The sequence below is a fragment of the Hesperophylax consimilis genome, chromosome 3 (assembly GCF_061612785.1).
Source record: "Hesperophylax consimilis isolate HC1 chromosome 3, BYU_Hcon_1.0, whole genome shotgun sequence".
Lineage (NCBI taxonomy): Eukaryota > Metazoa > Arthropoda > Insecta > Trichoptera > Limnephilidae > Hesperophylax > Hesperophylax consimilis.
The window spans coordinates 41,030,594-41,055,738 of NC_142838.1; the positions used below are offsets into that span (position 1 = coordinate 41,030,594).

The 25,145-nt window shown below is 35.4% G+C and overlaps 2 protein-coding genes across 2 annotated transcripts in view; one reads left to right on the plus strand and one right to left on the minus strand.

Annotated features, from left to right (window-relative positions):
• TyrRS (Tyrosyl-tRNA synthetase) overlaps positions 1-25,145 on the minus strand; it is a 326,170-nt gene that overhangs the window by 29,709 nt on the left and 271,316 nt on the right. The window lies entirely within an intron of this gene.
• pnut (septin 7-like protein pnut) overlaps positions 10,709-25,145 on the plus strand; it is a 144,985-nt gene continuing 130,548 nt past the window's right edge. The window contains exon 1 of the mRNA XM_089650705.1: positions 10,709-10,932. Coding sequence (XP_089506831.1) covers positions 10,843-10,932 — 90 coding nt within the window. The 5' untranslated portion in view covers positions 10,709-10,842. The remainder of the gene's footprint in view (positions 10,933-25,145) is intronic.

Sequence of the window (25,145 nt, forward strand, 5' to 3'; positions counted from 1 at the left end):
TACCCCAATTGGGGATGCCATAGTCTCACTGGCTCCAGACGGGAGCAGTTGGGACTCTTGTGCGGTATTACTGTAAAAAAAAAAAAAAAAAAAAATGTTTTGCATTTTTTTTTACTATATACACTTCCAAAATATTATTTATTCTCTAGTAGTAACTATCCGTATGAAAATAATGATCGTTTGAAAGCAACGATTTTTCATATGGGTCTGGATATAGTTTCCATATGGGAATAGGTATGAAAAAAAGTATCATGTAAAATTACCATTACACTTGTTTGCAGTACTAACCGGATATACTGATTCTTCGATTAGAATCTGGTTCACACGATTCATAGATATGCATAAAAAGTTGATATGTAAATATTGCATGACACTTCTTTCTTCAGTAATACCTTGGTTAACCAAGTAGATCGGTTCCGCGAAATACCTCGCTATCGGGAATAAGTAACATTAGTGAAAAATATCTTTATAAAGATAATCAAACGGATTCTGAATATGTAAGTTTTATTATACTCCTTCCATACAGGGTGTATCGGCACGTACCCGACAAACTTTAACCAGCTATTCCTTAGCACATTTGGAGTAAAAAATGTTATGGGCACTTTGCTGTCCGGTAACATTTTTTTTTAATAAAATTTTTTTCATTCATATTTTCACCACATGTCACCACTGTTTTATCCTTTGTCAAAGTTTGAAAACCCATCCGGCAATATTTTATTCGAGTTTCGTTGAATAATGTACGTACGTACCTACATTGGCGCGCTTTTACAATCACAACGAAATGTTATGGCACCATTCGTCTCATTTTTAACTATTATTATTTAGTATGTATGAAAGAGCGAAGATGCTTTTTGACACACTTGCTAATAACAGCTGTTGATCACGAGAAACAATGCCAATGACAGTGACGGAGTGTGGATTTTTTTATAATTTTTTGTTTTTAATTGAAAAAAAAAATGTTACCGGACAGCAAGGTGTCCATAACATTTTTTACTCCAATTGTGCTAAGGAAAAGCTGGTTAAAGTTTGTCGGGTACGTGCCGATACACCCTGTATATTATAAGTAAAATTAATAAAAATTAATAAATCGTAATTTAAAAACGACTAAAACCGTGAGAGACTTAAACTTCCTGTGATTGGTAGGCGTGTTCAGACAGAACTTACATGGCTACCTCACGGGTCAGTCGGCCGCTTGTAATAGAATGCGTACAATTTTGTGCAAAATTGCGCTCCGTAGACTTGCACACGGCTTACCACTGCGGTATAAACATTATTTTAAAACAATCATGTTTTTTGTAAATCTGATTTCATAGCGACCTAAGTGGGTTTGGCCTTATTGTTAACCGACAAAACCGAGGTACGTGTGACGTCACCAGTACCCCGACAGATTTCGGTCGTTTAATAAGAGGTCGATTTTATTCAGTGTCCTGGATTCACTGCAAAATACTGATCAGATGTAATTGTATGGAGAAAATTCTATCTTATATTTATGGTGTCATCACCATTAAAATCCGCCATTCAATTTGTTTAATGTCATGCCGGTGGGGAGAGCAGTCTTGCTGTTGAACAGAATTAATTCGGATATCGACATATTTAGCATCGGTGAAGCTGCCTTTAAAAGGCAAGCTCTATTGATGCTGGTATAGTTTATACACCGCTAACTATTATGTAATACCATTTTACAAATATACTTAAAAACGAAATAAAATGTAATTTTGTAATGTTTTTAAAGGAATAAACAAATTGAATTGAATTGAATTGAATTGAATAATTATTTTACTGACGATAATATAATGGTGTTTAGAATAATGGGTATACTTACGCGTAGGACTGAACTAAAGGCGATGATAGTAAAATTGTATCTTTCCACACTTAACGTAAGCCTTGAAACCTTATATCGTTTATATATCGTCGCATCGTAGACTCTCGTTTACAGAGAGTGTTGCAATCGACGTTAGATTATAGTTTTATCATTTTTTAACCCGCATTTCCACTCGTGCTATGAATTTTATATCCGCGATAAGCGAAGAAAACATACCATAATGATAATACAAATTTGAATAAAATGGTTTCTCGGTAATATGTAACAAAATCTATATTCTGAAAGCAAGTGCAGGCATCTCATCACAATATGACTTGGTCAATTCGACGAATCAATTTATTATATTGTTAGTCATTTCTAATTGAAGCAGACTAATAATTTCTCGATTATTGGCTACGTCTAATAGATCGTGTCCGCCACCGCTTGAAGTATTTTTTCGCCTGCTTTTTATTATACGCAGAGCCGGCTCAGGGCAGGGTAACTGGGAAAATGGTCCCGGGCGTCAAAAATGGGCGCCAAAAAAAAAATGGAAAAAATTGTATTTTCTTATTTGTTAAAAGCCCGTTGATTTATTAGTCTTTTTCAACTCTGCTAACAAGTACATTATATATCGAAGCTGAAAATAGTAAATGGCTAAAGCGCCATTTAAAGTAGTCTCAGATAGAGGTCGTATATAAGTCATCGACGATATTCAACAATTATCATAATTGCATTTTTACAAAGTAACAAATCTACCATTAAAATTGTCAATCACGTATTCTATGGGCGGCCCTGGTTGGACTTTTAACCGCTTGAAACATTGAAGTGGTACGAATCTCGAAATTCTTTATTTATTTTACGGCAAATGCTTTTTACAAAAAAATCTTACATGATTATATTTTTTTTTAAATTTACACAAACGACTAGTGTTTAAATTACTAATGAGATAAAATATCGCAGAACGTGTATTTTTTTCAAGCACTTCGCTTTACTTCAATTTTACACGCTCTATTGAATAAATAATGGTTTTCGGTTTGGTTTTTTATTTGGCGGGTTTCGGATATTCCATTATATTCAAATGTACCACTGAAATTTACATCTTTCACGAGAACGCGCTGTGGGCATATATACATTGCAGGCATTGGAGTAAACAACGAACAATCCTTTGGGCATACATCCACTGTACCTACATTATAGTACACTCACAGAGACGCGAGTTACTCGTTCGGAATTTAAATGAACGAAAATGCACTTTAAAATAAAAATTTATGGTTTCTTCATTTTCTACTGCATTTTGAAATTTATTCTTTTTTACGAGAAATGTATTATGCCCTTCCCTTCTTCTCCCTTCATCTATTGTGTGTAGTGAGTGTTAGTAAGTCACATTCCTCATAATGTCAAAGCTGAAAATGAACTTGTCTACCAAGTACCCGTGATGGATGTCATAAACTCTGGACGAATTCTTTATACAAAGTTTCACGTTCTCCGTGGCACAGTAGTATATTTGTCACTGAAGAGAGGAGAGCAGGACATACTGCTTAATTTTGGCTCTAGACATGGAAAAGACTTTTGACACTGTCAATTTTCGATCCCCTAGATCAAGCAAGCCCAACCTGCGGACCGCGGGTCGCATGCGGCCCAATTGAAGATTTTATCAGGCCCAAAATGAAGTTCTCAGCTTTCTATGTTTTGCATTTAGGTAATCACACAAAAAATCGTTCTCGTTAATATATTATATTTTGTGAAATTATAATTTTTTTGTTATTACACCTCGGACTCTCGATGGGGGTTTTGATTTATTATTTGAAAAGTGCCAGGCGCATGGTCGCACTAGGAATTTATATTCGCAATCAATTCCAACCGATTTTTGTGAGTGCAAAGGACACACATAGGTGCGTGCATAGTGGAGACAGCGAACACGTCGGTTAATCACGTATTAATATAGAAAATTTGTGAATTTGTTTTTTACCGAAATTTTTTGAAAACCTACCGAATTCCGTTATAATCTACCGATATTGACAAAAATGTACCGAAGTTTTTGAAACTTCAAGATGCGTCATGAGATATTTTACCTCAGGAAATTCTCGATTTGCCGCCAAAACGACATGTTCGTATTTATTCGTGAATGTGGCGTGGTTGACGTCACACCGGCCAACATCGGTGACAGCCATCAATTATTAATTTTGTATGAAATATTCAAATTACACAATTTTAGCTCCGTGATTATAATCGTAAAAATACACTTCGAAATTCTACACGCATTTTTAACGGAATTCATAGTTAAAATATCCATTTGTGTCATTTATTTGTTACAGTACCTACCTACGCAAAAAAATTTTTTGGCACTTGGTGTCCTTAATTGTAATTATATACTTTTGTGAACATTTTCACAGTTTATTTTCAAAGTTCAGAGTATACAGCGATTGGTTATATCCAGCGTATTTGACATCCTCCGAACCCATCCATTTCACTCAGCGTATCACAGTTTAGTTACAGTTTAACAGCGCCGAAGAATCCGTTTGCGCGACACCCGCGAGGAGCGCGCCGGCCCCGAGTAGCAACGGCGCGAGTCCGCCTCTGCGGCCGAGACGAGCCCGCGACACGGGTCGACCTCCGCGCCGAGGGACACCTCGCGAGGCGGCGCTTCCCGCTTTGCTCGCGCTCCGCGGACAGGGCGCAGTGCCGGTCACTCTGAACTCTCGCAGTGTAGTTCTGTTGACGGTCGTAGTACTGCCCATGCCCATGCCGGCTCGCCACTCTTCAGTGCTAGTGACAGTTAAAACAGTGACTAGTGGTTAGGTTTATCTTTCGTCGGAGACCGCGATCACCATGGAAACTGTGCGCGCCAACGTCGGCTTTTCACGTAAGGCCACGTCGGATTTTCCCGACTAATTTTCCCTTAATTTTTCCCCGGGTTACCCTGAATTTCAATACTATAATCTTTATTCCTCATTTCAATCGTTTTTGACGTCTTATTTTGGCGTTACGTCCGGAATTTGTTGTTGTTGAAGCCCGTCATTGTTTACGCCTTTAACCGCGGTTGATTTGTTTTGTGATGTTTTTGTTTATAAACATTGTGCTTTGTTGGCGCCTAAGGAGAAAACGTGTGATTAGTTTTTATTCCTGGAATAGTGTGTCGATTTGATTTATGGATTTACTACACGGAGAAAAATGAGTATTGCTGATTTATTAAAATCCTGTTAAACAGTACTTTTCATAATATATCGGAACACGTGTCCATTCAGCTGCGTTTATCTTGTTATTATATAATTACGAAATGCGATAATATTAGATTTTTTGTGAACACGTGTTCCGACGTCGCCATAATACATTCATGTTTTACTGATAGTTGAGAATTCTGTCAATTCATTCGTTAAAGGCCTGCAGTCCCGTCTTTTTACAAGAATACGAATAATTTTGAGATTTTTTAGTTAGCAATATTTTAAATCAGTAAGTTTTCTCCGTGTATTATCTAAGTTTAACAACACTGCTTCATGTACCTACAGAAATGTACTGCATTATCATATGCTACGTATACATACGCGAGCCGAACTGCAGAACTGAACCTCAACTTATAGGAAAGGAACGAAGCAACCGCAAATGGCGCGAAACGCTGCTTACTTACTACTAATACATTATAGTATGTTCTATTGATTCTTAACTCATATTTAAGTTATGTTTCTTTTAAATAAATTAAATTGAAATCGTTTTGCGTTACTATGTCGACTGTCAAACTGCAGAAGGGATTAACCCTCACGTTTCAGTGCGTTCTCTGTGACAAATTATCACCTTGGCAAAAGTAGACAAGCGTCAATTAAGAATGATTAAAATGGTTTTAGTGGTCTAATAAGCCAAGCATCTGAAATCCGTTTTGAAGTTGCGTTTTATTGAAATGAACTGTCTGTTTAACTGTCAAACGTGTCACATGTTGATTCCTTGACAGCAAGGCTGAAGGAATATTGCCATATCTAGTAGCAAAATATTTTTAATACATTAAAATCAACGTGTTCAAGTGTATATGATGCATATAAGTATAAGTTTTGTTATGCTGTTTTAATCTTTGCTGCACAGCTGTCCAAGGCGTGATTTGTTGTTATTATTTTTATAGTACGCACAATGGTTAATGTCAGGTGAAATCGTAAACTTTAATCGCCAATTCAAGTCTTGAGGAAATGTCGCCGCATCAGGAACCGAATATTGTATAATCTCCTAGCCAAGGATTTGAACTCTTAATACTTCAGTTCTGTACACAGAGTACCCTACTTGTCAAGCTTTTCCACCAATAGACAGAATAGATTTGTTTTCTTTCGTGTCAGGATTAATATTATGGTAAAAAGACTATTATATGTAATTATTATTACTTTTACATATTATTAACACATGCGTGAGAACAATGCAATCTCTGAAGTTTAGCTGAAATAATTAGCAATTAAAGAAATTGACTATCTCAGAAGAAAGGTGGTTAAGAGTGTAGTCATTCTCACCAAATGTATGATCATTGGTAGGTTGGTCGTTCCTCTTAAAAAAATAAGAAGCCTGTGCTGCCTAACTCCCGTGAAGTTGTCGTGGACACACGGAGAAAACTTACTGATATGAAATACTGTTAATTTATTAAAAATCTGGTCAAATCTGGTCTTCGTTTTCCTGTTAAAAATAGATGAATTAAACAGTTCCTAACAAAGTATCGGTCAAAAGCAAATGTTTTATGAGGACGGCGGAACACGTATTCGTACAAATACTTATAATGACACTGACATAATTATATTGTAGCATTCTGTCATGATATGTATTAGGAAAATAACACGTGTACTCGATATATTCTGAATGACTAATATTTTATCAGGGAATTCGCATGCTTTCACTTTTTAACATGATCGTTTTTCTCCATGCATAAAGAATAATACGTTCCAGAACATCAGGATTGAAAATATACCAATTGAGCAGCTTATGTGCTACGAATACCGTTGCAATTTTTCTCCTAACGTCTAGAAGTCTTGATGATCATACATATGTAACAAGAAAACATAGGGGGGAATATTGTGTAGTTAAACAAACGCATTATTTCGTATCAAGTAGATTTCGGGGGGAGTATTGTGTTGTGAGACGAATAAAGTATGTATCAAGTATAATGCATCTTGCGGAGTATTGTATTGTTGGACAAATAGATACATTCAATTTTTATAATATGTAGCATGAAGAGATCGGGGGGAATATCGTGCAGTTAAACAAACATTATTTCGTATCAAATAGATATCGGGGGAGTACTGTGTTGTGAGACAAATAGTGTATTAACATTATATTGTGTAGTTAAACAAACACACTATGTCGTATCAAGTAGATATCGGGGGAGTATTGTGTTGTGAGCCAAATGGTAACATTTAACATTACACAATTAATAATTAACATTATGTATGTATCTTTAAGAGATCGGGAGGAATATTGTGTAGTTATGAATGTATAAACAAACACATGTTGTGGTATTAAGTAGATATCGGGGAAAATTGTGTTATGAGATAAATGGTATATTAACATTGTGTATGTATCAATAAGAGATCGGGAGGAATATTGTGTAGTTATGAATGTATAAACAAACACATGTTGTGGTATTAAGTAGATATCGGGGAGTATTGTGTTGTGAGTCAAATGGTATATTAACATTATATATGTATCAATGAGAGATCGGCAGGTATATTGTGTAGTTATGAATATATAAACACATTAAGTCGTATTAAGTAGATGTGTTGTGAGACAAATAAACAGTAACTACACCTTTTAACGGTTAATCGGGCTCATTAGCATGTACTAATATTAGCTGTAATAGTAATGAGTATTTTCAGTATTAGTATGTTTATTCCTTATGATGCCACTTCCGTTGCAGTCGTATTCGGTATTCGTCAGCCCGATAGATTGCACGCGTTGCAATTTGCACTGCTTTTGGCTATGCGGGCTGGTTTCGTTTACCGAGAAGGTTAATTGTGACGAATTTATGTTTGTAGTTCGTTATAATTGGCCACAACGCGTGCGGAGAACGCGGTCAGCGTGAACTAATAATATTTCCGTATTTAATTTGTTGGTTTGGGAATATTTCTTTACACAGCGTGTTTATTAACGTTTCGATTCGAATTGTAACACATTATTATCTATTTTCTACCCGGTTTCACACGTTTTTCACCTTACCTTAAATTTTTTTTTTTTTGAAAAATGCTGAAATCAATAAATACTAATTTCGAAGCTCCATAGCTCATGATGGAAATGACGCAGTGACTGTTGCGTAGATAGATTTCATGCCGTAGAGCTCACTGTTTGATAGTTTTTTTAATGGAACATGAAAACAAATCACATCATCTGTTAAGCTAAAATATTGATAGTAGTTGTTATTTAGTTGAATGAGTCCAGTCGATTATTTTACGATCGACCATGACTTTCTTTTCTTCAACTTTCTGCCCATAATCTGGTTCACTTAACGCACATTTCCATATATGTAGGTGGCATCAGTGAATCAATCATGTCGACTGATTGCCGCAATTTCACTTTTATCCGTATGTTACTGTCGTGCTATAAATATATATCTCTAAATAGTATAAAACTAAGTATATATCCGCGTCTGTCTGTTTGTGCGCCCAGTTCTTCTAAACTGCGCAACGGATTTTAATAGGGGTTTCACTATCATTTAGAGAATTTCTTCCGTAAGGTTTATACAGGGTTTTCCAATAAGATCTGTTATTTTGAATAGCCCGCTATTTCGGTAGATGTTACTTTTGAAGCTGTCATTTTTTAACATTTGACAAGTAGAAACTACGCCATTAATAAAAATGGAACGATACACGCTTCAACAACGCATTGAAATTATTAAAATTCACTTGAGTGAATCAAATGCAAAATCATCTTGAGTGATGAGGCCCATTTACGCCTCTGTGGCTTCGTCAACAAGCAAAATTGTCGCATCTGGGGCTCGGAAAACCCAAGAGTTATTGTTGAAAAGCCTCTCTATCCGGTGCGGTTTATGGTCTGGCGGAGTCATTGGACCTTACTTTTTCGAAAATGAGGCTGGAGCAACAGTTACGGTGAATGTATTGCGCTATCGAGAGATGATTAATGATTTTTTTATGGCCGGAATTGGATGGTATTGATCTGGACAACGTTTACTTTCAACAAGACGGCGCTACGTGCCACACAAGCAACGAAACCATTGATCTTTTACGATTGAATATCAAAATAACACCTCTTATAGGGTATACAATTCAAGCATATTATATTTGTTGGAAGTTGAGAAAAGTCGATGTTTCGTAATTAAGACGTAAATTTTTTTGGGGTGCTTAAGCGCTAACGCTGGCTAAACCTTATGAGATAAATCAAAATTACCACGGAATTTTATATCTTAAAAAGGCCTACAGAAAAGCTCGCGATGGTACGAGTATATGTCTATCTCCAAAGCATAACCCCCATCAACGCCGGGTACACCCCAGCTAGTCTTTAATAATACATACAAAGAACAGTGGTTTTGTTTTTTAATACAAATCTACAGTTTTATTCCGAGATTGAAGAACTTTTTACACTTGACCTTCAAAACAAGAGGAAGGTCAATGTTTATACAAGATTTAGAAAAATCAACCCATCCTCTTTTCCCACTTCTTTGCAGAATTTGGATACTTGAACATTCAATTTGGACATTCAATTTTGAACATTCAATTTTAAACATTCAATTTAGAACATTCTGTTTTGAACATTCAATTTGAACATTTAATTTTGAACATTCTATTTTGAACATTCAAAATACGAGGAAATCTACTGAATACATCTGATTTCGAAAAACACTGCGTAAATACTAATACCTTAAAAACCACCTCAGTTATATTTTATCTTACCAAAAAAACTTTTGATCGCCCAAATATTTATTTTATAAAGTTCATAATGACAGAAACCATTCATAAAACGATAATAATATACAGCGCCCTTTAGGTGATTTTGCATAAAAACGAAGCTATACAAATCATCCAAATATAATCAATATGTTTCATTGACAACTCAGAACAGTGACGACACTCTTTGAAGTCAATAAGTAGTATGTATTAATTAGAAGTTTAAAAAAAATCATTGCTTTTCATGACCTTTATCATATTGTCCTGATTTGTCACTTGTCCTGTTACCGATTTACGTTTATCTGTGAATAAGTTTTATATTCTTTTGTGTTTGCCTTTTTTATTTTCTACTTATAGCTTAAGGTTTTTTCAGTCAATTGGGTAATGAATTATGATGAGTACGTATATGCGATGCGTCGTAATGAATTGATATAATAACAAATAAATTAATTAGTTGTTGGTCCTTGAATACAGCATTCCTTTCTATAATGAATTGTTTAGGTTAATTTTTTCGTTCGAGGCGAATATTTGTGTTTTATCTGCCATCTGCGGGGCCGGGCAATCCGGGCATGCAGACGTCTGAAAAGACCAAACTCTGCGCTTTTATTGCATTCCTGATCGCTGAAACAAATATGTACATACTTTACTTAACCCTTCAGCGACTGCTCGATTTGAGGTAGAAACTGATGTAGATAAGATTCAACGGATTAGCTAGGATGATGAGATAATGAGGCATCGTCTGACTGAATTGCGTATTCTAGAGCTTGAAGAGTGACATAATATTATAATAATGTATTTTTGTTTCTCGCCCTGCCCGCCCGCCCGCTCCCCGCCCTCGCTGCCGCCTGCCGCCCCGCTCACCGCTATCTGCTTCCGGCGGTGGTAACATCCTCGGCCTCTCCTCGAACGTGACCACGTTGCCCACATAGCGGTAAGTACCAAGACTTGTAGTGTGCCTTGTAGCCATGTCGTACGTTGGGAGTATCGGCACCGGCAGACGTGAGCCGTAAGCTGTGAGCTGTGACATTGTTTACTTTAGCTTAGAGAAGTGGGGTCCGAGGCGGTATCAATCACAATCACGAATAAGTGCATCGATTAGTGATTGTTGGACGCTGAGCGGTGTGAGTGTGCGAGCGCGGAAGAGTCACGAGCGAAGTGTCACGAGTGTCTAGTCTAGTGACGATGTCCCAGAACGGCGTGGACGTGGAAGCGCCCACCCCGAGGAGTAGGGCCCGGCCGGTGTTGGCACGTTACCGCCCCATTGCCCCTAAGGTCTGTATAGAGTATTTAGCCCGCTATGGCCGCTATGCCGCCCGGACTCCAGTGCTTCATTTTCTTCTGTTTGCTTCGCTTCGCGCCTCGAGTTATGTTTCCCGCCCCGAGACTGTATTCGCGTGTTTATAAATAAACTTTCGAGCCATTTTTCGACGTTTAAAATAATGACTCACTCGTGCCATTGCTGTCTGAAAGCTGCGACATTCTTGGGTTTTCTTCGATGGGTAATGTATTGTTTATTGAATAGATACATTAGCTCTTTTCTCTTCTTTATGGACTCAACTCAAATCAACAATACGCTGTGAAAACAAATCGTTATTGGATTGTTGTATTCAATTGTTTGAAGTTTTAGTTGATGGATTCTTCTAAATGGACCTGCCTGGATAGTTTCTGCGACACGAATGGGTTTGCTCCAATTAATTGTAGTTGTGTATCAAGTGATATTTGCATTGGCGGGAGGGGAACTTAATTTAGGTTAATTTACCGCCGTAATGGCCCATTACTTCATACATGGAGTGCAAGAGTCGCCAGGAATGTCGGATGGCCACTATCCGCTGGTCACCAACTCCTAAACTGTGTTTATGTTTTCTAATGGCATTCAACAGTTATTCACTAAATCCGTCATTAGATACCCTAGTTATTACACACAAACACGTGCAGGAATTCTCTGAATGTTTTTAAATTATATTTTGTCATACATATCGGACACAATGGACGAGTGACGGCCGCGTCCTGAATACTGATCAACTTGTAAACCGATCAGAATGTTGTCGTATTATCGAATAAATGTTATGGATAACTAGCCGTACTCGATGAATCTTTAGATACGTCAAATATAAACTTTTTCCTGTATTATTAAAATGCCTTAAGCTAAGTCTCAATATACAAATGTTTGCAGCAAAGCGTGTTGATTTTACATTCCATCACCACAAAGCGGACGTAGATAAGATGGTTATCAAGGCGACGAAATATTTAGTTCAAAATTCACATTCAAACTACTTTCATGAAGTTCGATTAAATCTAATAATTATTTATTTTGTCGTAATTTCTTCATCAATTACAATAAGGAACTGATTATTAAGTAGCGTTTTATTGTTTTCCCCCTTTCGGCGCATATAACCGTAACTGCAATTAGTATGCTGGTATCGGTCGATATCGAATCGACTCACTGTATTCTCGATGACATAGGTCAGAATATATCCTGTGGCTTATGTTGTGTTTATATTTAAAATTATTAAATTATTATTATGTCATTCATCCGGCCATCATAAGATCGCCGTAAGGAAACCCAGCAAATTAGCTAACCCTCACTTCATTATAAGCGATAATTAGTCGCCTGAAATATCCATACAAATTCAAAATATCTCCCGAGTAAAAATAAATGCCGCCGACGGGAATTGAACCCGCACCTTCTGATGTCCGGTCAGGTGCTCTGAACCACTGAGCTACGTCGGCTTATTTCCAACACGCCAAATAATTCCATTAACAATTACTGCTTATTATATTTTTTTCATCTGTAAACAACCAACTTTATTTTCTGACCGGACATCAGAAGGTGCGGGTTCAATTCCCGTCGGCAGCATTTATTTCTACTCGGGAGATATTTTCAATTTGTATGGATATTTCAGGCGACTAATTATTGCTTATAATAATTTGTTATCCTTTGTGCTATGCATAAAAAAATTTGTCCTATAAACATTTGTTTATCATTAAAAAAATAATAACCCTGATTTCTTCATTCCCTGGCAGGGTGGTTGAAATGTCTCACATATTTCTTTGATTACATCCCTCGCTTCATCCACGCTTAAAAATCGTATCATGTAACTAACTAACTATCACGCCGTTTCCCCGTAGGGGTAGGCAGAGAGGACGGGTCTTGGCACACGCTTCTTGCCTCGTTCACATTCATGCATCGTCTCATACACATTCTTCTATTATTCTGACTCTTGACATGTCCCGACTCGAGTATATGATTCACTTGATCGTGCCATGTCTTCCTCGGGCGTCCCCGTCTTCTGCTACCATTCGCATTCGTATCATATATCCTTCGCTCAGTCGCTCTACATGCCCAAAGCATCTAAGCGTCCCTTTCTTAATCTTACTCATTACGCTTACATCATCCTTGCACTCTGCGGATCTTCACATTTCTCACACGAGCATGCATGGTTTTACCATACACATGCCTCAGGGGTTTCAATTCAGCAGCATTCGTCTCAATTATACTCCGATTATTTATTCAGACTCCTAAAATGACTCACTTGAACGTGCCATGTTTTATCTTTCTGACGATCCTTTCTCCTTCCATTCGCTCTACATTTCCACACAATCTAAGAGTCTCTTTTTGAAAATCGTCTTTTAAATATGGTGTTACATGGTTTTACTGCGTCAGGGACCTCATATTTACAGTGTTCAGTACACTTTCTTACTTTCTTCCTTCCTCGGCCAGTTCCATGCCTAATTGCCATACCTACATCTGGGCTGGTATCAGAACCCAACTGTGGACTGCTAGTGTTGATTTCTTTGACACCTCCAGCTAATACTGTATTCATTAAATGGATTTAATTAAAAACTCTATTTATGTGCCTATCTTAATTCAATTTTGAAGAAGGAAATTCATATCATGTATCCTTATACAAATTAGTTAACTTTTCTATTACTCGGGTTGCTCGAATGCAGCAATTACTCGAAGTTATATCTGTGTCTGTCTTCTTAGATAACAGCTCTATGTCGAATATGATTGCAATTTGATTGAACGTTTATTAAAGGTCTATTGGGGCAGACCAACGTTTGATCAGTTCGCGGCGGTTACAATAATTAATGGGGCGGTGGTGTCAATTCACTGAGTGGCTCGCTATGACGGTGCACAGAGCACTGTCGCCACAGTTAGCCACAACTACTAACAGAGTTGTATTCAATTCAGAGTGCACGCTACAATAGACGAGTGAAGGGAATAATAACTTGGAACACATTTTCCTCTAAAGTTTTTTCCAGTAAAGTTTATCAACTAAAGTTTTTTCCGCTAAAGTTTTTCTATTAAATTCAAGAAATTTTTTCTATTCCAGTGGTTCAAATTTCTATAATTATTCATTGTTACATATCGTTGATCTTCCGTTGATTAGTCAGGTAAATTTTTTGCACGTACATATTTAATTTATTGTCATTTATACATGGTGCCCGGAAACTAGCGGTACAAGCGGGAAACTTGTGAATCTGCATCACATTTGTAATCTATTTTGTGTAATAAGTTTTTTATTTGAGCTTTCGTTTTGAAGTAAATCAAGTCTGAAGTTCTCAAATTATTTTTAAAATTTGAAAAAATCGTCACTACTCGTACGTGTTTATTGTATTTTAAAACGCGTAGACGCGTAGACCCGGCTCTTGTAGTTTATTTATCTCAAATTTTCTGAAAAAAAAATCTAAATGTTCAATGGGTTCTCTGTGTTATGTAGATTCCACAAATTTTTTGATTTACCACTAATTTCCAGACACCGTGTATGTGGTTGAGTTGGAATTTGCTAATTGGGATTCAGCACAGTGTTTCTTTCATGTTCTAATAGAGTTTAACATAAGATTTTGAATTCGTGTTGCCTGATAATGAATTATTTCATGGTTCAGTATTATACCAATCGCATTAACTCTAGGTAAAGTGACTAACATCATGATATGTTATATATTATAGCATTGTCTATATGTTATTCTCTCATAAATATTATGTACGGCGATGTTATGAAAATATGTAGAACCATTGTCATTGAACAATGTATATAGTCTGATCATCGACGTGAGTGATAGTTTAGTGTTGGTCTGTTAATTACCATATCAAGGAGTTTCTGTACAGGCTGCGGTCCCTGGTCATATGCTCCCAGTCCTTGGTCTTCCCATCCTGCTCAAATCCTCTTCCACGCAAACAAATCAACTCTTCCTCGGCCTGCCTCGAGGCAGCTTCCGCTGTGGCACCAACTTTGTCATGATTTTTGGTGTCCTGTTATCTGACATTCTTTCTGGACCTACAAAATCTTTCAATGGTCTCGTGCGCAATAGTACATGCTAGTGCGCAACTGCTGATCCGGTACAAGTTTGTTAAATTATTAAATTTGGCCATTGCATAAATTTGGGCCCCATTGTTAAATTTGGCAACCACCTCTGGTCTGGAGCCCCAAAAAACCATTGACCCTGTGTAGAAACAAGCGATTTTGATAGATTCCCTATCTTAACAAACGGATTGCAATATTTAGATCAAACACATCACATCACAGGAAATTGCGTCCTTGTTCTACCGGTATTTCAATGGAAGATGCTCCGAGAAACTAGCGTCATTGATCCTTTCGACAATAACTGTACATGGTTCATATTCGTCACTCAACGTCACGTTTCTATGACTCGTTTTTGAGTTCAACAGCTCGGCTGTGAAAGATTTGCCGGCCTCTGCGTTTCCTCCCTCCTACTACATGTGTCTCTTCAAGACTTAGTTCACTACTTCCCCTCCTCAAAAAAACCCTCCACACAGCATCCCGAAAGAGGGCATAGGGCTTGAGGGAAATTATTTTCATCGGGGCCTCCTGTGTGGAGGTAATGTTTAAAAAAAGCTCAATAATTAGTATTTCAGTTTAATTCTGTATTTTGTTGGTCTGTACTAATGTAATTAGTAGGATGGTGTATCAACTTAACAAATCGTTTTACTTCTGAATCTAGTGGCTTTAACACGAAGTTAATGGGTCTAGTTGTTGTAAGTTACAATCATAAATTTAAACTTTCAAATTTAATGGGGGGTGAGAATGATTTACCTGGCAGTTTGGCACCTTGGCCCGCGTATTGTCCAGTCGGTACTGTTAGTTGTTAACACCGTAATAAAACACCAAAATTACAAAAAGCGTGTGAATGAATGAAACGCTTACGATAACGCGAAACGTTACTCGCAATTCTCACGTCTCGGACACCGTAATCATAATTAACATTCAGGTAGCGATACGTCTGTCATCGTAGGCCTGCCCACATACTACACACAGTACATTATACACCACACGGCACTTATTCAATTCTCTAGAAACTCGCCATATAGGCGTATTTAGGTTATAATATACAGGGTGTATCGGCACGTACCCGACAAACTTTAACCAGCTTTTCCTTAGCACATTTGGAGTAAAAAATGTTATAGGCACTTTGCTGTCCGGTAACATTTTTTTTCAATTAAAAACAAAAAATGATAAAAAAAATCCACACTCCGTCACTGTCATTAGCATTGTTTCTCGTGTTCAACAGCTGTTATTAGCAAGTGTGTCAAAAAGCGTGTTCGCTCTTTCATACACACTAAATAATAATAGCTAAAAATGAGACGAATGGTGCAATGCCATTTCGTTTGATCGTAAAAGCGCGCTAATGTAGATACGTACGTATATTATTCAACGAAACTCGAATAAAATATTGCCAGGTGGGTTTTCAAACTTTGACAAAGGATAAAACAGTGGTGACATGTGGTGAAAATATGAATAGTAAATTTTTTATTAAAAAAAATGTTACCGGACAGCAAAGTGCCCATAACATTTTTTACTCCAAATGTGCTAAGGAATAGCTGGTTGAAGTTTGTCGGGTACGTGCCGATACCCGATACAACCTGTATAATATACTGGTGGACGCCTAACACTTACGGCTATTGTAGAAGATTCTCGCAAACTTTCAAACCTGTAATTGCCAATCGCATTATAACTTATAACATGGCGTTATTATAATGCATCTATTATACTAGTACAAAAAAGTTTATGCGTTACCTGTATATGAGGGAATATACATACTATCCATTCCTGTATCCATCCTTGTTATTAACAGGAATTCTCGATTTCAATACATTAGAAGCCCGCAGAAAAATATTTTTAGGCAACCACTTTTTTTAAGTTAATCTCTGGTACAATACACAATCCGCCTATGTTGAAAGAGGTTTACTTTTATGTCCCTAACAATTATACTCGAGGGAGATCCCATGCACTCTTATATGCTCCGAAAGCGAGGACTTCTGCCTATCAGAACGCGCCAATAAACAGAGCGACTCAACTGCTTAACGATTCTGCATTAGCCATCGACATTTTCAATGTCACCTACAGACAATTCAGTAACTATCTTTTAACACATGTCACAAAATAGTAAAACTGCCTCTGTAAACTTTTTAATTTGTAATCTTCTCCGTGATATTTTGTTGTATAACCGTTTTATGGAGAACATGAAAAAATAAATAAATACCTAAATAAATTAGGAATTTACTTTAGCCTACATACTACATGGAAAACTACAGATTTCTAGATTTATCAAATACTAGCTGTACCCCGCCGCGCATTTCTGTGGCTCAGTCTGTCTTTGCTGATAGAGAAACAATAGCTCGTGTTGCTTTTATGTCCTTACGATGCCGCTGTTTATCAAAAAAGTATGTTTCTCCAACAGATGGCGCTGTTTTTTTAAAAAAATGCAGTTTGTCAAACAGATGGCGCTGTTTTTTAAAAACGCTTGTTTTTACCTGTCACAGGTGACATGTATATAATATAGGTATATAAAAACACACGTGTATTCGAATGCAAAGTTGTGTCAAAATTTAAAAGCAATAGGTGAAGAACTTTCGGAGATTTAAGATTTTTCGAACATTTACATTTATCTTTTTTTATTTGTTTTTGGGGTGTTATGCCGTGTTGCGCTAACTCCTTCTTTAGCCAACGTTTCGGACAACGTTACAGTGTCCATCATCAGGGCAGATGTGTAACATTTATAAATTTTTTTTCTTGCTTTGTATTTCAAATTATCATCAAGCGTATAAGTTTATACGCTTGGATGTGATTTGAGATTTTCACGGTCAAAAGTATTATCGTGGTTTATTTTTGGGGGATTATGCCGTGTTGCGCTGCTTTCTTCTTTAGCCAGCGTTTCGGACAGCGTTACAGAGTCCCATCATGTAGGCAGATGTGTAGCTATAATCACACACGGCATACTACTTCAAAAATAAATCACGATAAGGTTTTATACGCTTGTCTAAGCTACCGCAAATCCTATGTCGTACATGAAATTATGATGTTATTCGAACTTCAAAACGCACACTGATTAACAATGAATATTATGTATTACAGTAAAAAAAATCTATTGTTTTAGCGGTGACAGAAAATCCTCCACGACCCAATATGAGGTCTCGAATCACAACCTGTTAGTTGGGAACCTATCATCTTTATTATTATTTTTCGAATGTAAACCGCAGACTCTCACTTTTTATTGGTTTTCTAATGCTGCCGAGAAATAATTTCCAATCTTAGTTAACAACTTTCAATTGAATACCGATTAATAAAGCATCGCTAATTGTGGTTAATTGCTTTAGATATTTACACCACTATTTATTTTACAACATCGATTTTGAATTAATTCTTTCAAATTTATTCGAACTTATCTGATGTGTTTCTTTTAATTATAGGTACTACTAACTAACTTTTAATATTTTTTTATGTTCTGTGGTCAAGGTTTTGATGACCAATATAATACGGTTAAGGCGATGCACTACGTGGTAATTTAAAATCATATGTTTTTGGTTTGAAAATTTGGTCGCCTAGAAATGTTTCAGATGCTTTAATTAAATACTGCTAGTAGAATACATCCTGGCCTTAATATAATAATAATCGAGTAATTTTTTAGACAAGTCTTTTTATAAGCCCAGAAAAAAAAATGTATAGGCCTATGAAAACTGCTTTAAAGTTAAAAATCTCCTACTTACGAACCCATTTTCGGTTATGGTTTTATTGTATAATGTGGCAAATCAAGTTATTTATAAAATGATCGAAAAACATTTAAATATTTGTGCCTGAACATCCACAAAATAAAATAATAGGCACTTTTTGGCCATGTTTTTTTCTTGCATGAATTAAAACAGGTGGATAGTGTGAAGCGGGAATTTAAGCCTTATCGCCATCTACGTAAGGTGTGTTATTGATAGCGGCTCCATTCAAAATATTACACGACGTAGTGCATCGCCTTAACGGTTCTTTTTACAAATAACAGAGGGCGCCACTCCCGTTTACAACAATCCTAAACTGTACAGTCAGTAAGATAATAATACTATCAGATCAGTGACGTTTTTCTGTCACCACAAACAGTCCAAATTGGTTACATCGTTTGGGCCGCATTGCTTTTGATTTGTCATTGTCCTGTATAATATATAATATTACATCATGCATTGTCCTTACAGAGTTACATGTCCCTGTATTATATAGTATTTGATTGTCTTAACAGAATATTATGTAACAATTATATTGTGTGTCATTAATACTATTAACCTGTGTGTGTATTTGACTAACCTGTATCATAATGTTGTCACCTAATTCATATTTGCATGTGTTTCTGTTACAGACCGCCTAAAGAGACGACATAGGTATTTATTCCTAGGTACACCCTATTAATATACATGTTGTCTTTGTGAAAACGTAGTTTGTATTTACATATTACCAAGTCTAAACGTTAATTTGCTGTACATGTTCACTTACCTACTGTCTTTAGCGAAATCTCTAAATTGTTAAACTTTGACCATAATTACTCAAAACCACACTAAAATAATTATTTGGTGATAAGCTAGTGGAAATCCTACGAGCCACTGACAGTTTCAAAGTGCCACCCCGATTTAAATGTTACGACAATTTGTGAATCCAGGTGTGGCATTTGAAAGTCATTAAATCAAAATATTATAATTGATTTTTTTAAATAGTTTAAGGGTAATTGAATTATTTTATGAAAATTCACATTTTGCAAGTTATGCGTTGAAATATTAAGACGAATTATTTGTTTGCGTACGTACATACGCAATATGAATATGAATTGATAGTTTTGTAAATAAACTCAATTCTTTCAAGAAAGGCATACAAATACAACATTGTATCGGATTCAATCCAATATTCCATTTGTATGCCTTTCTTGAAAGAATTGAGTTTTTAACAGAAAAAAACTATTTATTCATAATCATATTGCATATGTACGGGCGCAAACAAATAATTCGTGTTAATATTTTTAAGCATAACTTACAAAAAGTGTATTTTCTTAAAATAATTATGAACGCGTAGATTATATACATTTGTATACGTTTACCCTTAACCATAATCTATTTAACCCTTGTTCCCATTTTGAAATTTGGAAGTTAACCCCAGTTATTTCCGGTTTTTTGTGGAAAATTCAACAATCACCAATAAATTCTTTGTTTGACTTTTAGTGATAAAATATTGTTTTGCAACTCCATATAAAGTCGGATTTCCCAGAAAAGCAAATGACCTGATTAATCCTCTATAATAATAGTTTTTTTATAATAATCTCGTCACTTTTATGTTTTCTACAATTTTTCCGTTTTAACCGTTCATTCAAATATTTTCTCCTTTTTCTACAGAATTTAATCGAGCATAAAAATAATGATTCGATAGCACGTGATTTTATTTCTCTTCCATCGTGTGCATGATTTGTTAAAGACAGTGGTGTTCGTTTATTGGCATGCAAACTGTCGATAATTGTAGTGAAACTTCGAGTTAATGAACTGTCACCAAAGTTGTCTTTTGGATTGGCATGCAGCCAAAAGATGTGTAGCACTAGCAACAATATTGTAACAAAGATGCAACAAACTCACACAATTTCTCAATTTTTATACTGGTATGAAGTTCGATTCTTCGATATGCATCGATTAATTTAATACTGTGAATCGATTAATTTTGATTTCTGAATAATTTGATTCGTGTCGAATTTCAGTTTCTTGAACTCATCGTTCGAATGGATTCGAAAGATTCGTTAACCCCTCAGGCTAATTTTGTTTGTTTTTGGGAACAGCTATTACCGTTGGAGTCAATTTAGTTCGCTTTTGGGAACATCTCATATGGTCTCACAGAAATCGTTGTACCTCCCTTAATTTCATGGTGAGAAATATGTTCTAAGCCGAGTTAGAAAGAGAAAATACCACGAGAAACCAAAAGGTTCCGACCAAATTTGAGAAAAAATTATGAAACTTTGTTTATTTTTTTAAACGACAAAAAAGTCAGGTGAACATAATGTTTATAATACATTTGTCTAATAAAATTTGTATTTTTTTTTCATTATCAATACTTTTAGTTCAGTGTTTAGACGAAAAAACGTTAGGTGAGTCATTTTTAAAACTTTTTTATGTTTGCTTTAAAAAATATAATATGTCTATTTCTGATAATAACACTTGAAAGCGTATTTTATCACCTTTCCAAAACAGTGTTTAGTTTTCGGATACGTTCAAAAATATTCCATTTATTTGGATTTTATTGCAAAGCGAAAACACACAAATTCTCCGACCTTGAAATATAACGGTCAATAAGCCAGAGCCCTGAGGGGTTAAAAAATAACGAATCGTTTAAACTCGAATAGTCTTCAAATGAATATTAGAAGAAAAAAAATAGTGTCACTGTATTCACAATGTAATTAACATACACTTATATATACACTTAATATAAACTTTTAAACACAAATGATTTACCTGCAATAATATTTGATATGTTTAGCTACCACACTCACAGCACGCTATAGTATATTATCATATCACCAAATGAGATGTCAAAATGACATCATAACACTCTAACCATTGTTTTAAAAATTGAACAATCATCTCGTGTTTTAATTAGATACGATCCATGTGCCAAACGATTAATCATATATTAAAACCACACACCATATTTCAATACACGTATTATTGTTTTTATGTGAATTCTTCTTTCGTATTGGTGAAATGGCTGGAGAACGTGCTGCACATCAAAGTAAGTTGACTTCTGTGGCCGGTAGATTTTTCTACTTCGGCCTGTTGTGTAAATTTAAATTAAGTCCAGTTTATAACTATTTGTGAAATTATTATATTCGATATATGTTTTTAAATTTAATTTTATTAAAATAAAACTTATTTTTCTTAAAATTTTAAACTAGTGAAAAAATACAGTTTTCGCATGATTATATAATTCAAAACAATAAAATAAACTACGGATAATGATTACAGATAAGTCCATTAAAGTAAAAAAATGTTACTTAAGCTAATGTTGGTTAGAGATATATTTTCCCTTAATAAGGAGGAAGGGAACAGAAAGAGGAAGATAAGATAGGGATAGGAGAAGTTAATTAATAATTCCTTGCGTCTATTGACGTGTTTTGCCAAAAATTATATTAGTTTTAAATCAGTGTAAAGATTTTAGAAAATTTCTGGTGCAACGCCAATGCACTACTATGCAGTGACATTATAATAAAGTTTTTTTTCGATCTTAGACAAACAAAAGTCACTTGCCGCAGCTGTTAATAACGATCTAGTTGTGGAAGGTTTTAAATTTAAAAAAAGCTCAAATTTCAGCTCCTTCATAATTTCACCCCTTTCAACCATTTTTTTTAAATCCGCTTTAATTTTAAACACACGCATCGGCCATCTTTCCCTGTGGTTAAATTATGTAAGACAATCCTTGGAGTAAATCTCTTTGACAATGTCGCGTGTCCCGCCTGGCGTTCTACGGTTTCCCTTGCCGACTGTTAATTATTGGACAAATACTAATAATTATCATCCCCTTTCTTTCATGATTTTCTACCCCTCGGTTAGGCTTTACTTGAAGCGTAACAATACAATGAATTATCTTCAGATATTTGGGGTGCTAACTTTGGCATAACTCATTTTGATTGTCTTTTACAGCTAGAAGGTTTGAATGGGGGGATGTTCCTCAGTTTCCTTATATATTGAAATAATTGCCGTCTTTCGATTCCAATTTTTCTTAATTTGTGAGAGGCGTAATCGATTAAAATGAAATGAAAATCTAAATTTACTTCTTTCGGCATTATTGACTAACTGAAGAAAGTCTGAAATTATGTTTATCAGGGGGCCTACTCTGTATCTTTCGAAACTTTCCTGCCGCCGGTTTAGCCCCGTCACCAACCCGTATTAACCCTTCCCTTACGGTGTTTAAAAATTCCTCGTCCTCCGGTGCTATACACTCGCTAAAAATTTATATATTGTACTTAATGCAAGAAATAAATGTTTTGCAGAGGAATACCAACAAATTTGAACTCTGTGCTTAGTATATTTACGGAGATATTTTATTAATTAGAGACGATATTCACTCAGTTGATAGCACCGGCAAGGAAAGGTTAAACCACTAACTTACTGGTTTGCTAACCCGAAAGATTCAGAGCAAGCCCCCTGATTGCATATAATAATATTCTTATTTTTCCCGTCACCATTACCTAGTTCAAATAATAAATCTTTATAATAAAAAGAAACCTATTTGTTTACACATATAAATCTCTCGTACGTTGAGCTCTGATTTTCTAGAAAGACGCACTTAAAATTCTCAATAAACTAATAAAAATTAAAATATTAGTTACATATTTTTCAATTTAAAGATATTCTCGATCGAAGCCGGGTAGAGTAAGTAATTTTCCATCGCCCCAGCGATACAGCACGCGATAGCCATCTATTGAATATTTTCGTAAGCTCCACCATCATTACCAAACCATTACTATTCCCAGCCGCGAACACTCTTTCAGCCGCAGCGCGGAGCTTTCTCATGAAAGGGGAAATGACTTTCTGAAATCACAAGGCCTCCGCAGCTATTTCTACTGTCAATGCCGAAAATCGTTCTTATTATTTAGTCAATATTTACACTCGCTGGCGTTAACTTGTACTCTAAAACTAACCGGACTTTTTTTTTAAATAAAAAAAAAGTCATCTTGAAATAATCGATTGCTTCCAGCGAAAAGCGCGTAAGTGACAAAACAAGAAATTTTGCAACACCGAAAACATATAGTGTAAATAATTGTAGTACGTACACATTTTATTAATCTAATAATTATTACATAATTAATTTAAAAAAATAGTTCACTGTGATAAAAAATTTGCGATTTGTCGCTTATGCGGTTTTAGCTCGGGACATCATTTTTTTTTGTGACCGCAGCATTATTTTAATGCGATAGATAACATTTTAAAAATATTAACCACTAAGGTCTACAAACGACTATTTTTAAATTGTTAATCTAGTGACCTATTGTAACTAAGAAGTATTTTAAAAGTAATAATTTCAGTCACCTTTTTAAAACAATTAGGTCGTAAATGTTTTTTTTGGATTTTGTGAGTGCGCAAGCTCGGAGAGGTCGGATCTGCTGCTATAAAGTACGTTTTTTTTTAAATACCTGCTTAGATTTTTAATCAACTCCGATAATTATCGGAAATACGTACCTAAAATAGGTGTACCGTAATATACCAAAACGGTATAACGCACTTTAATTACTAGGTTTTTGGCAATAATATGGTATATTATGGCACATTAATTATTAGCTATTTGAATTACAATTAATTGGGTAGGTACCTACTTGTACTAATATGGTATATTATGGAACATTAATTATTAGCCTTTTGAAATACAATTAATTGGATAGGTAGGTACCCACTTGTATTAAGGTGGTATGAACAATAATATGGCCGTGAAGTTAATATGATATCAAGTGACTCGAGATATGAAAACAATATTGTTCTTCTCTTTTATATTGTTCATCTTTACTATAAACTGTTAATATAATAATTTTGGCACAATTATTATCAGCTATTTGAAATACAATTACTTGGGTAGGTAGGTACCTACTTGTACTAAGGTGGTATGAACAATAATATGGTATATTTTGGCACATTAATTATTAGCTATTTGAATTACAATTAATTGGGTAGGTACCTACTTGTACTAATATGGTATATTATGGAACATTAATTATTAGCCTTTTGAAATACAATTAATTGGATAGGTAGGTACCCACTTGTATTAAGGTGGTATGAACAATAATATGGCCGTGAAGTTAATATGATATCAAGTGACTCGAGATATGAAAACAATATTGTTCTTCTCTTTTATATTGTTCATCTTTACTATAAACTGTTAATATAATAATTTTGGCACAATTATTATCAGCTATTTGAAATACAATTACTTGGGTAGGTAGGTACCTACTTGTACTAAGGTGGTATGAACAATAATATGGTATATTTTGGCACATTAATTATTAGCTATTTGAATTACAATTAATTGGGTAGGTACCTACTTGTACTAATATGGTATATTATGGAACATTAATTATTAGCCTTTTGAAATACAATTAATTGGATAGGTAGGTACCCACTTGTTTTAAGGTGGTATGAACAATAATATGGCCGTGAAGTTAATATGATATCAAGTGACTCGAGA